At 43.6% G+C, this 15,887-nt stretch overlaps 1 protein-coding gene across 1 annotated transcript in view; it reads left to right on the top strand.

The window, feature by feature from the left end:
* Positions 1–15,887, top strand: part of LOC124613063 — a 118,604-nt gene that overhangs the window by 44,747 nt on the left and 57,970 nt on the right. The window contains exon 3 of the mRNA XM_047141646.1: positions 6,820–7,079. Within this exon, the coding sequence (XP_046997602.1) occupies positions 6,820–7,079 (260 nt within the window). The remainder of the gene's footprint in view (positions 1–6,819; positions 7,080–15,887) is intronic.

The following is a 15,887-nucleotide window of genomic DNA, read 5'->3' as shown; positions in this document are numbered from 1 at the left end:
ATAAACCTTAAAAATATCTGTTGAGCAGTTGGCCGTGTAATCTTTCTCAAAGATTTCCTTAAGTCTGCTGATCCAAACTTATCATTCGCGTAATACTTGGGCTTGAAATCTTCAATATATACTGTCTTCAAAAGTCCATCTCTTTTTCTTTGGACATACTTTTTGTTTTCATTTTTATCGTTCCGTGTCTTGTCTTTTTGTACTCATTCACCAGCTTTTCAACCAGTTCAGTCCATTTGTTGTTACCTCGAACAGCTGACTTTTTCCGTATTTTTTCCTATAATAGTATATAAAATATACTGTCTTTGTCTTACTAAACCGTGAGTAATGGTTGTGCCATGCTTTCATTGAAGAACTCTTTACCATTGTCTGTAGTTTTCATGGTGTTCTCTCCTACAAAAGTTTTTAAAGGCGTCAGCCGCATTTTTGTCTGTTTTCTGCTTAGCTGGCGTCGTCCACGCCAACTTCTAGAAGGCGATGACGATCAACAAATATTAGCATCCTTTGTTCATCTTCGAGGTTCCCTTCAAGTTCAACTGTCGATTTCTTTTAGATCTGCTTGCCATAGATTTCCCCATCAGTTTATGTGTAGTTCGCTAATGATATCTTCTCGAATGTTTCCTGCAACACTGAGTACACCTTCGGTGAAGTCGTTCATGCTCACAATTTTCTTTAACAAAATTACTATTCTTTGTTTTGCATACAGTACAAAGACCTTCAATTCTTTGTGCTCCCTTTTTTGTTCTCTTTGTGTGTCGGTCAGCTTTTTGCACTTCAAGTACCAGAAGTGATTCCGATTGTTCATTTATTAGGTTTAAAATTTCGTTGAAGTTAGGACCATCTGACAGCAGTTTTAATACAAGTACCCACAAACGAGCATAAATGGCTTCAGCAGTGTTTTGTACTTTCTCGACGTTGTAGAATACTTCATCTTCCCCAAAGTAGTTAACTAATTGTCTTAGTGTGTTGCCACCAGAGGAGTATTGTTTCTTGTCTTTATCTTTATAGTAATATCCACTATGTGAAAACCCTGTCAGAAATGTCCAACTTTACTATTCCACTTTCGGCATTTCTTCTTTTGTTAGGTAGTTCATCGATCATGAAAAAATCACGAAAGTACTTGATTTTCAACTATTTTGCCAACTTTTCTAGATCAATATTTTATAGAGGTTTGACGTATTTTATTGTTATCCCTCTGAATTTTTTTGTTTTGTTCCACTTCCCTTCTCAGTTGCCCTCTTGTGTCTCTTCTATTCTTCCAGTTCTTTATCTTTTTGTTTCTTATTTATGACTGCATTTGCAACAGCAGCTACCCCGCCAGCCAATGAACCAGCAGCTGCCAAAAATGGTAATGAAGCCAACAAATTTGGTACAACTGCGCCTTCGCGTTGTGTTAGTATTTTGCATCCCTTCTTTTTTACTAGGTGTTCAACAATTTTCACAATGGTTATACCTAGTGTGATGAGTAGGTTTCCATCAGTTTTTCGTTGACTCCTTTTTTGTGCATCAGTCAAAAATCGTCAGTGCTCTGTAGTTGATCTTTGTACAGTTTAATTTTGTTCGATTTGCCCTTATTTTTTCGTCTTGGTAGCACACCGAAATAGGATGGACGTATTTCATCATCACACATGAGCTGGAAGTGCCCTGATGGCTGTGGTTTGGGGAGGTTTGCTGGTAACGATCACAACTAGATAGTGCTCTAAGTCATGTCATACGAGTCGAAACCAACTGATGCACCCAGAGAGAACAACGGAAAAAATTGTTAAATGCTTGATAAATGACCTGCAGCAACATCTTCCTCTCAACTGATCACTCGATCTACTTCCTATCGTCCTTTAACGCAGATCCATGTCAGTTTAGAGGCAGATGGCTCTTTTTTCCAGGAAAGCATCAAAGAACGTAGTCACCTTGCATGTATCACTATTGCCTCAATCGATATACAGCTGAATGTTGTCATACAGCAATTGTTTATTGCCTGACACCGCAAGGTTGTGATTGGCGGCGAATACAGAGAAGCACATTGTAAATACTGTTTGTTAGACTTTGAAACATCTAAACAGTCCTGAATGGGGTCAAACATGCGATCGATTCTGTAGTTGTATACTACAGTCACCCCAGCCGGTAACACAACGCTTTTTAGCTAAGGACCCTTTAAAAACAGTTATAAGGGAGTTGCCGATAACTCTGGAGACACACCTGGGATTATGATCCGACTTATACATATATTTATACTCTACATTTGGTGGTAATCCACGTTAAACATTCTATTCCAACCGTCTTATCGCTGTCGACGAAAAATGACTGTTTCCCCAATTCCCAGTGGTTTCATGTCAACGTGTTCTTGTATTCCTCTTGCTGTTGCATACTCGTTTCCATGTACATGCAAGTAGCCCCTCAGTTTCACCACATTTCGTCGTATTTTCCGTCAGTTTATACATATTTCTGTCATTTTTCGTATTTTTATCTTTTTATGTCACTTCTACCCATGCGATCAGTACATCACTTCTCGTTCCGTATTCTGAAATCGCTTGTAAAAGTAGTACAGTTGCCTACACCTAGCGCAAATGCATAATTTTTCTGGTCTGACAGCGCAGTATACCACTGTACTCCAATGCGTCCAATCACCTCCAACCACATATTCTACAGCTGCAGTGCGTTTGCTCTGTTTTCTGTATACCTGTGCCTGTGCATATGTTGCAGACGCTTGCCATGTCCCGGCCCTCACGCTGGTGGATTCGCCTTCGATCGTAGAGCACACCTAAGGTTGTGGTCCACCTTCTAGCTCTATCCCAGATGTGACGTATTGTGGATCCATCTCCAAACATTGCTCTGGACATAATGCGTGGGAGATCCCCCTTCAGACCCTATCCCGGATGTGATATATTGTGGATCTGCATACCAACATCGCTCCGGATACTATGCATAGAGGATCCACCTTCAAACCCTATCCCAGATGTGGTACATAGTGGATCCGCATCCCAACATCGCTCCGGATGTAACGTGTGGTGGATCCACACTCGAAAGTAACTAGGGTGTACTCTCGGTCATGGGAGATATGGCTCTCCTACAGCAGAAGCGATGAAACACTACACTGGTCTGTACCAGCGACTTTGGATTAGTACTTGTATATTTAACAGGATCGCCACATATGCTTGATGCCAGCACACAGACGGCACTTGTTTTTGATATATTAGAAGAGACAGATGAGGTAAAATCTTATCGAGTTCTGTTTCGGATGAAGTTAGCAGAGCTAAAAATCCTGTCCTTCCTTCAGTTCCCATACTGTCTCTTATACTACCTCGTGTTGCAGGACAAAGCGTCATTTTGGCGCTGGCCTTACACATCGTACACCGTTGACAGAGCAACGACAATATGTTCCCATTTCCGCGGAGTGGCCAAAAAAAAAAAAAACGATTCTGTCGCATTGACTCAGCTCAACCTGTCTCTCCACAGGGTGCAAAAGGTGGTAGATGTAGCGCTCTCCGACTTCTGTTTGGTTCCGTCTTAAGTCGGAATGATCTCATGGACGAAGCTGCAGGGAGGGCGGGAGCAGAGGCTGAGGAACAGTTACAAGACGCAGGGGGACTGCCTGAAGCTGCGTCGTAGTTTTGCTGTAGCAGATAAGTTCGAGAAAGGTGACTGGTTTCGGGGTGTGAGAATGGCATGAATGTGATTCACCAGTCGATGTAATCATTAAAAGATGTCCCCATAGCATCCAGTGCACGGACGTGGTTGACTGTATAGAGTTGATTGCAAATCGCAGACAGCTTTTCTACGAGAAAGTGTAATGCCACCAGCGACTCTTGTGTGTGCCTGTAGAACCAAGACAGCTTTTTTGCACGGTGACGGTAACATAGTGGTTGTGATCATGTGCGCGACTGCTACGGTCGCAGGTTCGAATCCTGCCTCGGGCATGGATGTGTGTGATGTGTTAGGTTAGTTAGGTTAAAGTAGTTCTAAGTTCTAGGGGACTGATGACCACAGCAGTTAAGTCCCATAGTGCTCAGAGCCATTTTTGTGATCATGTTTTTAATAGCGCAGTCCTCATGCAAAATGTATGTTGCCGTCGTTAGATCCTTCTGTTGTCAACTTCAAAAGTCGGTTCTCAATACTGTCCCTCGGAAAGAACACAGTCTACCAGAGATTCCCATTTGAACTATCTAGTGAGTGTAATCTGACTACTGAAAAAGAAAAATTCTCCCCATGCAAAGTGACTATCATGATAAATTTAAATAATTAGCCTATCGCTTTGATGTGAGTGACAGGGCGCGTGCTGGCTGGAGGTGATGACTAGGGTACCACGGATATGATTCTGGCCTAAAGATTTTTTCGTTGCAGCGATATCTTTTAACGATATTTGACCCTCTCACCTACACAAGGAGAGCTGATCATCGTAATAAAATCAGATGTATTACGGAATTTATAAAGTGATACGTAGTATAAACCTTGTGTTTACTACTTCTGTGTGCAGTTACCTTAAGACAGAGTCCGAAAGTGAAGAGGCATCCTGTGACAGTGGTAGATCTTAGCACTCTGTGATGAGCTGAAAATGAGTTTAATATTCTAGTCCTATGATGCATGACGTGACAGATAAGAAATGATATTTTTCCACCTGATGAAAGAATACTTCGAGGGAATATAGCGTATGCCATAGTCCTGTAGAGGATTTCTACATTTTGTGTGAGAAATTTGAGGTGTGTGCCTAGGATTGGGTAAAGTGTTTTCTTTTTTTTTTAAACTTGTGGGTCTATGTTGGGGTGGAATGGTTTAGAAGTACTGTGTATGTCCAAGCTGCAGTTGCTTGTTTTGCAATGCACCGTGGCTGCCTGCAGTGGCGGTCATGAACAGTCGGCAACCAGAAGTAACTGATTAGCTCAGCCTGGGTCAGGTACAGAGAATGCACCGACCTGTCTGATATTGCCCAGGGCAGCGAGGGTTGGCGAAGTGACCAGTGTGCTGTGTGAGCGCCACACAAGTGGACGTGTGTGTGGTGCATGAAAGAATATTCAAAGTGAGGGACGTTTATACTGGACGTATTGATAACATACGAATTCCTACCAATCCAGTCATCCCCACATGCCCTCCACAGCCAGGGGTGGTGCACTCTGACATACACATGCATCCACGACTGCGACTGTGGCTGTGGCTGCGGTCCCCGAGTGTCGGTGTTGGTGGTGTATGAGGGGATGGGCGCACTGTTTGTGGATGTGTGGAAGGTGAGTGTGCAGACTGTGTGAGTGTTACGGCGATCTCCTACATCTACCCATGGCAACTGCTGCTAGGGACTAGGTCGTGGTTTAAGTGCACTGTGTTTAATGCTTGTCAATAGATCGCAGGAGACTCTGTCTTGGAGTGGTATTTTCTGTTGTCTCTATCCAAATGGTGGTTACTATACCGCACTTCATTCCACTCCCGAGTGATTACAGTTATTACATCTTGGGGAGCAGGTGTGGACGGTGCAGTTACGATGTCTACCCAAGTGGGGGAACCCTGTCTCCTGAAAACTGGTTAAATAAAGAATATGCATTGATTTGAATTTAGGTCCTTCCTTTGAAACACAGAGTGATATTTTTCCTACCAATTTTTTTCTGGAAAGGGGGGGTTGGGGGTGGGGGCGATGGGTAGGGGGGCTGGGATGAACTCTGGTGGTGGCACTGTGCACTGGCTCAGTTGATCCCTTCATGTCAAGGTGAGCGCATGCATGAAAAGTTTCCAATAAGATGACACCTCCAATCTGCAGCAGTGTAATTACATAATTACGACATGTAGCTGCTGGATGTGAGCTTTTCCCACGAAGTAAAAGTGGTATCCAACCCCTACAAATTGAATTTTATTAAAGAAAACAGTATATCCTACGCTATATAATTTCTTGTCTGAGTCCTTTTCCTGCCAATTTACAGATTTAGGAGGGGAGGCGAAGGGCTGGGGGGGGGGGAGGTTTCCCAGAAGAGTGGGGGATTTTATTTATCAATTTAATTAAATAAGTCAAACTGATATCAAAAATGTGCTTCTTTCAGCGAGAGGAGTTCCCAGGGGGATGGCAGAGGGGGAGAGCGAGTAGGAGGGGGAGGACGATGGGTGAGGGAACAATAGGTCAAGGACCTGTCAATCAAAAGAGAACTGTAGGTTTGCCCCTGAATGTATACTTGCTCCTGAATGTAGGCAACCCACAATAACAAAATTCGCTGATGTCCTTGCTGCCCTACTACTTACAGGGTCACTCTAATCGAGTTCCCCACAGGCACCTCATTTGTGGCTAGGCATGGTTTTCAGGGAGGAGATTATGAAATTTTCAAAAGCCTAACGGTCATCTTCATGAAATACTGCTACGGATTTCTCATTTGTGGGTAGAGGACGTGAAGCGTTTCGTATACAATACACTGATAGGTTCCAAAGGTCCTGGTTCCCTGTGTGACTGAAGTTGCAACCATTGTTGGTGAAACATTTGTTTGTCTTGTGGGTATTAGACGTGCAGATACGAATTGTACATTAAAGTAAACCGACGACATTTTTCTGCACGATCTCTAAAGAATATTCATCGCACGTCAGTCTGAACAGAATCTCTGAACATCACTTCACGGACACCTAGCGGGGAAACGGTGATTTGTTTGTCGTATACGAGAAGTGTTTACTTTCATATACGCTAACCACTCTAAAATTTTCTTACACAGTGTTTTACACCCTATATATTGCGTATTTATTGTGCGTATAAAATTTGCCAAAGTTAGTCAAAGAACATTGCTGGTTGGAAAAATAGAGTTAGAAAGGCATAATATTGCGTCAGATCACTTACATTACAAAAGTTATTTCTTTCCACAGGTACTGCTCTGCCAAGGGGAAGAACAAGCTATTGAGTTGTTGAGCTGCAAGCAGGACGAGGGATGCGTTCGTGGGGAATGCGTCGAAGGCGCTTCGGACTGCCACTCGGAAACCGATCCCATCAAGTGTACGGGCGTGGGGCTCTTCCCTGACCCTTACGATTGTACCAAGTTCCACATCTGCACGGCGGAAGGAGAGTATTCCATAAATAGAACCTGTGCGGATGGTTGGGCCTACAACCCACTTACAGGCGTGTGCAGGTAAGGGACAACAATTTCCCTGCTGAAACGGAATTCCCAGTACTAACGTCGTGTTTTCATGGAGGTTGAGGCAGCTACCACAGGTCACGTAAGATATGCTATATGGAACGAATAAATATACACAGCTAAGTGAGGAAGACTTTTTTTAACGTTATAGCTAAAGAGTTATGACACCGTTGTACTTTTCAACTAAACTGTTCACTTTTCTTTACTCCGTGGCGTTGGGAGAAGTCTTCGGAGAGAAGTTCAGAGCTATAACATGTCGATCAGAAGTTTCAAGATACCGTAACAAATAACTATCCCTCTGTCAGGAGAAAAAGTCTCACAAATCTCTGCCCTGTTGTATCAAATGGAAGCAAACACACGTCTCTCGGACAGTTCGAGTGTTTATTATTATCACTGTCATATCAAGTGCTCAAAATGTTGACCCTGAGCACTGATATAAGCTAAAAAGGTATTTTAGAAACGTTGAATTTTATTTGGATTTATAACATAACAGTTCCACATTACACGACATTTCACGTTTCGTGTCTCGTCTGAGTAGGCCTGTTGTTTCATTTAACCCACAGGTGAAAGTCCAAAAGTGTTACATCTGGTGAGCAGGTTATCTGTGAGATTACGCTAATAAAGCTTTCCAGTCTCAGGTAACACACTGGGGTCTCTCAGTGGCCGGAACAGCACTGCTACTACAGTCGCAGGTTCGAATCCTGCCTCGGGCATGGATGTGTGTGATATCCTTAGGTTAGTTAGGTTTAAGTTCTAAGTCTAGGGGACTGTTGACACCCATAGTGCTTACAGCCATTTGAACCATTTTTTTCTTTCGGTGCCCCCGATTCCCTGCACCAATGGGGAGCCACAGGGAGTTTACCGAAGCCACCCAGGGAACCCTCCACATATCGTAGGGAATTGTACAAATTATATTCAAAATCGAAACGTATGGCGACAGCGGTCACATAACATTAAGTTTGCAGGAAACACTTTTTCTCCCTCTCAGTTAATGGGGGCACAATAAAATGACAGCAGACCCATTAGACCAATAATATATGTGCACCTACTCCTCCCCCTTATGTTTCTTTATAACTGAGCTACTTGAGTGCAAGGAGTTCACTCTGGAGTTGGACGGCATAGGCAGAGGATCAGGATGTGCCTATTTGTTAATAACAAACTACATTAAGCCACACCATTTGACTTCTATTTCTTAATAACAATTTAATATTATATCATTGGAGGCACCTGCAGAGACCAAACCCTGGCAGACACGTAAGAACTCCCACTATTCCACAGTTTTACCTATTTATCCATACAAAATTGTTAAGGCTTTCGTGGCCACTTGTTGACAAACTGCCTATTTGCTTCTGTCTCGGGTTCTTCGGCCGTCGTTCGTCTGATGATTTTACTGACGTTTCGCCAGCACGAGTGGCTGGCATTGCCAAAGCTTCACCCTCCATTGCCGGTGGTGAACTGGAGGCGAACTCGCGGCCGCAGACTATATGTACCTGACGCGCCAACGTCCGAGGGGTTCTCCGCGGTCATTTCCGGTGCGGTTCTCCTCTTGCTTCCTGCGACGGTCGTTCGCTGCAGTACGGGAAGCCAGGATCCGTTTACCTTAAGGCTCTCTTCTTTCTCCTTTATGTCGGAATGACTGGACGATCAATCAACACCAGGATCAAAGAACATAAGCGACGTTGCACGTTGGGGCAGGTGGAGAAATCGGCCGTGGCAGAGCACGCACTGAGTGAGACCGACCACGTAATCAAATTCGCCGACACGGAAGTTCTGGCTGTAGAGAAGCACTGTCACACCCGCTTGTTCAGAGAAGCTGTAGAAATACACTAACACGGGAACAGCTTCAACAAGAAAGAGGAAAGCCTTAAGGTAAACGGATCCTGGCTTCCCGTACTGCAGCAAACGACCGTCGCAGGTAGCAAGAGGAGAACCGCACCGGAAATGACCGCGGAGAAGCCCTCGGACGTTGGCGGGTCAGGTACATATAGTCTGCGGCCGCGAGTTCGCCTCCAGTTCAGCACCGGCAATGGAGGGTGAAGCGTTGTGAAGTGCTGGCCAAACGTCAGTAAAATCATATTTATCCTTATTTTCCACATTTTTCTTATTTTCAACTGTTTTACATATTTTTCAACCATTTTTTGTATTATTTCACAATTTTGTCCATTTCTAACTGGCAAACTATGCAGCTGGGCAGCTTAGAGAGAGTTTTCAGACTGTGTCTGTTTGTTAATAACACTTTAATAGTGCTTCATTCGAGGCGCCAGTAGAGACCACACCTAAGCAGATATGCAAGTACTCTTACTCCACCTCAATTTTACGTATTTTTCACACATATTGGAATTTTTTCCGTATTTAGACGATCAGCCTGTTCACACATGTAGGCGTACTGTGTGCATCCGTCAGCACAGTGAGTCTGGCCTGGTGTGAACACCTACAGAGGTACCACAGCCCAATATGTAAGCTCTTGCAAAGTAATTGCTGTAGTACTACATTGTCTCAAAACGAGCTCCTTCTCATGTTGGTGGAAATCATGACGTCATAGAAAAGTTCTGATGCTTTCAATCAAAGATTCTGTGTGTGAAGCGCAGCACTACAAAGTACGCAATTAGCGAGGTGAGCATTATCTCAGACATTGTTCCAAGTAGTCTTCAACGTCGTCCACTCATCCAAGTCTGACTTGTGCAGAATATTTTGAAAAATGAAGAAATCCCAGGACAGTTGCTGAATCCAAAATCTTTTATTGTGTAGACGACCAGTTGAGGAACACTTGAAGTTCCATCAGCCGGTGATCCAAATCGCGCAGGACGGGGGGAGGGGGGGGGGGAGTTAATGGGGGGCGGTCGGCTGTTATACCGGTCAAAAAAATGGTTCAAATGGCTCTGAGCACTATGGGACTCAACTGCTGAGGTTATTAGTCCCCTAGAACTTAGAACTAGTTAAACCTAACTAACCGAAGGACATCACAAACATCCATGCCCGAGGCAGGATTCGAACCTGCGACCGTAGCGGTCTTGCGGTTCCAGACTGCAGCGCCTTTAACCGCACGGCCACTTCGGCCGGCGCTATACCGGTCAGACTCGGTGAAACGTGACTTAAGGGTCAGGAGCACACCTTCACTTGTGCACATTTCAAGCAGCTTCTGCGCATGCGCATGAGCAACTGGTGTGACTTATCAAAGATATAAGGGTTTGGTAAACAATATGCACGGTTCGAGGCGTGCTCTGCTACCCCTTCCCACTCTACTACAAGTTTACGTCAGTGCCACCAGGTGGTAGCACACTGCAGCAGACTTTTATTCGCGTCTGCCGTAAATCCCGCTACACGGTAGCACACTCCACGGATATGCGAATTCACTCACTATATAGTTATATTAGATCGGACTTCAGTAAATTTTATAGTTATACTAATATAAAAACCTATTTCGTGGGATTCTGAATAAGATATAGTACATGGAGTTCTGGATTGTATCACAGAGTAATCCATTTGTGGTGCTGAGTACCATACAGCAGATCATCGTCGACTCAGAGACTAGCATTTATTCATGCTTCTGACATCCGTTGACCTTACGATGGGTCAGGTTTATTTGCGCTGTAGGCCCACATTATACGTTTATCCAAACACTCAAGAAAAGATGTCTCACTGGTTTCTCTGATATTCACTTAAATTTGGGGGTCGAGGACGGCATCCTTTTGGCTCTCGTGGCTCTCATTGCCTCACTTGTATTCTAGTCAAGTGACCTTGTAGGTAGATAGTACTACCTGAATTTAATAATTTCGCAAAGGGCAGTTTGTGTTTGGGGCTGGTTGTCTACTGTGCAGCAATCGGCTTTCCTGTGGAGTGTCAACATGGACTGCATTGAACCTGTATTAAGCGCTAACAGAAAAGAAAATTACATAGAAAAGCTAGCCGCAAAGAAACTAGGGCATTCCAGACCATCAGTTGTCCGAGAAAGTGACGAAATCAAATAAGTGTGACTACAAGCGAATATTTAACAAAGAAATACATAATAAGCGTAAGTTGTTATGTGGGTGGAACGTAAGAATGCCTGATTTTCAGCCCAGAAGTAAATTCGTTAACTAATGCATGCATCAGGGATCTTGTACATTTGCCCAAAAAAATAAAAAAGCACGGAAACTCCCATTCTGTCTCGGAATCTGGCAGAAAACCCAAAGAGATTCTCTTCATACATAAGGCACACCTGTGGCAAGATGCAATCCATACGTTCACTGCCCGATATCTACGGTGAAGCCACTGATGACAGAGCCACTAAAGCAAAGTTATTAAACACGTTTTTCCGAAATTCTTTCGCCAAAGGAGACGAAGTAAATATTCCTGTATTCCAATCAAGAAAACTCCCAAGAAGAGAAACGTAGAAGTAGATATCCTCGGTGCAACAGAGCAGTTAAAATCTCTTAATAAAAGTAATACCTCTGATCCAGATTGTATACCAGTCAGGTTCCTCTCAGAGTATGCTGATACAATAGCTCCATATTTAGCAATTACATACAGCCGCTCGCCACAGAAAGATCCGTACCTAAAGACTGGAAAATTGCTCAAGTCACACCAATACCCAAAAATGGAAGTAGGAGTAATCCGCTCAATTACGGGCCAATAGCACTAACGTCGATTTGCAGTAGGGTTTTGGAACATATATTGTGTTCGAACGGCCGGCCAAAGTGGCCGTGCGGTTAAAGGCGCTGCAGTCTGGAACCGCAAGACCGCTACGGTCGCAGGTTCGAATCCTGCCTCGGGCATGGATGTTTGTGATGTCCTTAGGTTAGTTAGGTTTAACTAGTTCTAAGTTCTAGGGGACTAATGACCTCAGCAGTTGAGTCCCATAGTGCTCAGAGCCATTTTTGGTGTTCGAACGTTATGAAGTACCTCGAACAAAACGATTTATTGACACATAGCACGGAATCAGAAAATATCGTTCTTGCAGATCAGAACTAGCCTTTTATACTCATGAAGTAATTAGTGCTATCGACAGGGGATGTCAAATTGATTCCGTATTTTTAGATTTGCAGAAGGGTTTCGACACCGTTGCTGAAAAGCGTCTTCTAACCAAACTGTTTGCCTCTGGAATATAGCCTCAGTTGTGCGACTGGATTCGTGATCTCCTGTCAGAAAGGTCACAGGTCGTAGTAGTAGACAAAAAGGCATTGAGTAAAACAGAAGTAATATCCGGCGTCCCCCAAGGAAATGTTATATCCCCCTATTTTTCCTGATCTATATTGACGACGTAAGAGACAATCTGAGTAGCCGCCTTATACTGTTTGCAGATGATGCTGTCAATTACCGCCTTGTAAAGTAATCAGATGACCAAAATTAATTGCAAAATGATTTAGATAAGGTATCTGTATGGTGCGAAAAGTGGCAATTCACCCTGAATAAAGAAAAATGTGAAGTTATTCACATGAGTAGTAAACGAAATCCGCTAAATTTCGATTACGCCATAAGTCACACAAATATGAAGGCTGTAAATTCAACTAAATACTTAGGGATTATAATTACAAATAACTTAAATTGCAACGATCCACATGTTGTGGGTAGAGCAAATCAAAGACTGTAATTCGTTGGCAGAAAACTTAGAAGGTGCGACAGGTCTGCTAAAGAGACTGCTTACACCACGATTATCCGCCCTATTCTGGAGTATTGCTGTGCGGTGTGCGATCCCATCAGGTGGGACTGACGGATAACATAGATAAAGTTCAAAGAAGGGCAGTTCCTTTTATATTATCGTGAAATAGGGGAGATAGTGCCACAGGCATGATTGGAGTGGCAATCGTTAAAACAAAGGCGTTTTTCGTTGCCACGAGATTTTCTCATGAAATTTAGATCAGTTTTCTCCTTCGATTGCGAAAACATTCTGTTGCCACCCAAGTACATAGGGAGAAATATTCATCACCACAAAATAAGAGAGATCAGGGTGCCCCGTTCGAGAGTGGAACGGTAGACAGACAGCTTGAAGGTGCTTCATTGAACCCTCTGCCAGGCACTTTATTGTGAATAGCAGAGTAATCACGTAGATGTAGATGTAGAAGTAGAAACAATATGCGAAACGGAGAGTAGGTGAAGCTTAACCATTATTAAGTTCTTTTCATAAACTGTACTTAATTATGTACAAAACAACAAAATTCCATAAACACAACTCTTCCTGACATTGGCTGTAGTTGTACAAATATATTGATACGTATAACTTTCGTACTGCAAATGCTATTACTTCGCACTCTCATATTTATCTTGATTTAGAAATTTGTGAACACCTGAGTGTACATGTACGAGGCACCATTGCCCATAAGAAGAACTCTTTGTGGAGATTAACCACAAATACCGATTCCGCAACGGATGAGACAGTCGTACATTTAAGGTTGGCCATCTGGTCGCCCACAGAAGGAGCACCCCATCCACCGCTCTGTGAGGAGGGGAAGGTGGGGGGGGGGGGGGAGGGCAGCTCGCCACAGCGGGTTAACTTTGCAGACCGTTGAAAGCACCAAACACTCTCCTCACCTTCCCCTTTTCTCTGTGAACCAACGAGAAACAATATCCCCACCCCGAAACCATCATGCTTCTAAACCTGCGCTTATGCGTGTACGACACCATTTTCAGCCAGGCAGCACTCCGACGTTGAAAGAAGACAATTATCATTACCATATCTAAACAAAAAAGCCAGCTATTCAAAAATGGCTCTAAGCGCTATGCGACTTAACTTCTGAGGTCATCAGTCGCCTAGAACTTAGAACTAATCAAACCTAACTAACCTAAGGACATCACACACATCATGCCCGAGGCAGGATTCGAACCTGCAACCGTAGCGGTCGCTCGGCTCCAGACTGTAGCACCTAGAACCGCACGGCCACTACGGCCGGCTAAAAGCCAGCTATGTTGTTAATATACGCGCCATTACTGAAAGTCACTTTTATTAATTACAGGAATAGTTATTAACAAAATCTCGAATGATCTCTAGAATTCCAAAGACACAGGCTGAACAACTAGTTCTTTGCAGTAATTAAACAAATTAATGCTCTGAAAACTTACCTGTGTATTAATAATGCGTAACATCGCATACATATGTACGGTTTTAACAGTGGAAAGCCAATAAATAACCGCTAATCTACCACAACACGATATTTACTCAAATAAACCCTACAGTATCATTAATTTGTGGCGATGCTACAATATCCATACATACAGTTCCGTAGATCCACCAGCGCTCCGAGACAGAATAAAAAGACGTATAACACGCGCAATAACAATGTCACTATAAGCCTCGTAAATAGATGCGGAAGTAAGGCGAAGTATAGAGGACCTCGGCACACACAAATGAGACTCAGCAAAGGTCACAGTGACACGGAAACAAACTGTATCCACATGTATAGTCAGTCATAGGCTCACAGAGGCCACGGCATCTATCTCACGATATGAGAAACTCTCTAGTTGCGTTTTTTGCCTAGCGCTGCACTACACAAATAGCGTCTTTGGTTGGAAGCAGCAGAATTTCGCTTTGATGTGACAAAATCTAGCAACGTGGTGATGGCTTGCCAGCGTATTTATCCGTCCAGGTGTGTTATTTTTTTTGCGTATTTGGTTGGAAATCGATTGTGTTATGACATCATTAATATGAAATGACATTATTTCTATCATGGTGTTCATTTCTAATACTACGGCGCCAGCCACACTAGTAACGAACTGATGGCCTGGCGGTGATACATAAATCGGGCCCGCACTGCATTGTGATTGGCTGACAGCATCATGACGTCGACACGTCGTCGGGAGCGTTGAGGTGGATATTGCATAACTGGATAAAATGCGAAACTTGACGGAAATAGAGTATTCAGATATCTGCCTATTTCTGATCTCTGCTGGCTCCTCGAATGACGAAAAATTAAACTATTGTTATCAAATAGCCGTAGCCTAGGCCTCACTTAATTGGTTATTAACAAATACACACGGCCTACAGACTCTCCTTCTAGAGTGCCCCAGCTACAAATGCGGAAAATTGTGTAGAGATAAGGAATAAATACGATAATGGCGTTTTATTGATTGTTATTAACAAATACAACCAAGTGGTGTGACTTAATGTAATTTGTTATTAACAAATAGCACGTCATGACCCTGTCTGTGCTGTCTGGCTCCGAAGTGAACGCCTTCCACTTCCACTCAAGTACCGCATTTACAAAGCGTGGTATGTGGGTGGAGGGGTGCCCATGTCTTATTGGTCTACTGAGACTCCCGCCATTTCATTCTGCTCCCGTTGGCTGAGAGGAAGACGAAGGTCTTTCCCGCCAATTTTATTCACATAACCACTATTGAGTGCGTTATAACCTTGAATATGAATCAAACAATTTCATAAGATATGTCGGAGTTTCCCTTGGTGACCATGATTAATTGCTGATGTTCTCCGAGGGGGGCGGGGGGGGGAGTGGTGTTGGGGGTGGGGGGGGGGGCGGGTCACCAAGGAGCCCAAGGGCGTAACCTGGCATTGGAAGTCCTTATCACTGTAACCTGGTGCTAAAGGTCAAGGTCATGTCGTAAGCACGCTGATAACGTACTCCGGTGAGCGTGCGGGCCGTTTTGTATTTCCATGACGAACAAGGCAGAGATATACTGTAGAAATGTCCTGTGCAGAAGGTCTATAATTATCTGTTTGGAATGGGAGGAACAGTCTTGTTGCTACCATATGCGCAGTAGGATATCTTTCACAAAGTACGGCTACATTTATATTAGGTTCTGCAGATATTTGTGGCCATTTTAAGCTCACATCAGTGAAACAGGGACCAATGTCGATATCCTTGAATAGCATAT

This window comes from Schistocerca americana, chromosome 4, assembly GCF_021461395.2.
Source record: "Schistocerca americana isolate TAMUIC-IGC-003095 chromosome 4, iqSchAmer2.1, whole genome shotgun sequence".
Classification (NCBI taxonomy): domain Eukaryota; kingdom Metazoa; phylum Arthropoda; class Insecta; order Orthoptera; family Acrididae; genus Schistocerca; species Schistocerca americana.
This window is presented reverse-complemented; position numbering and strand designations above follow the sequence as displayed.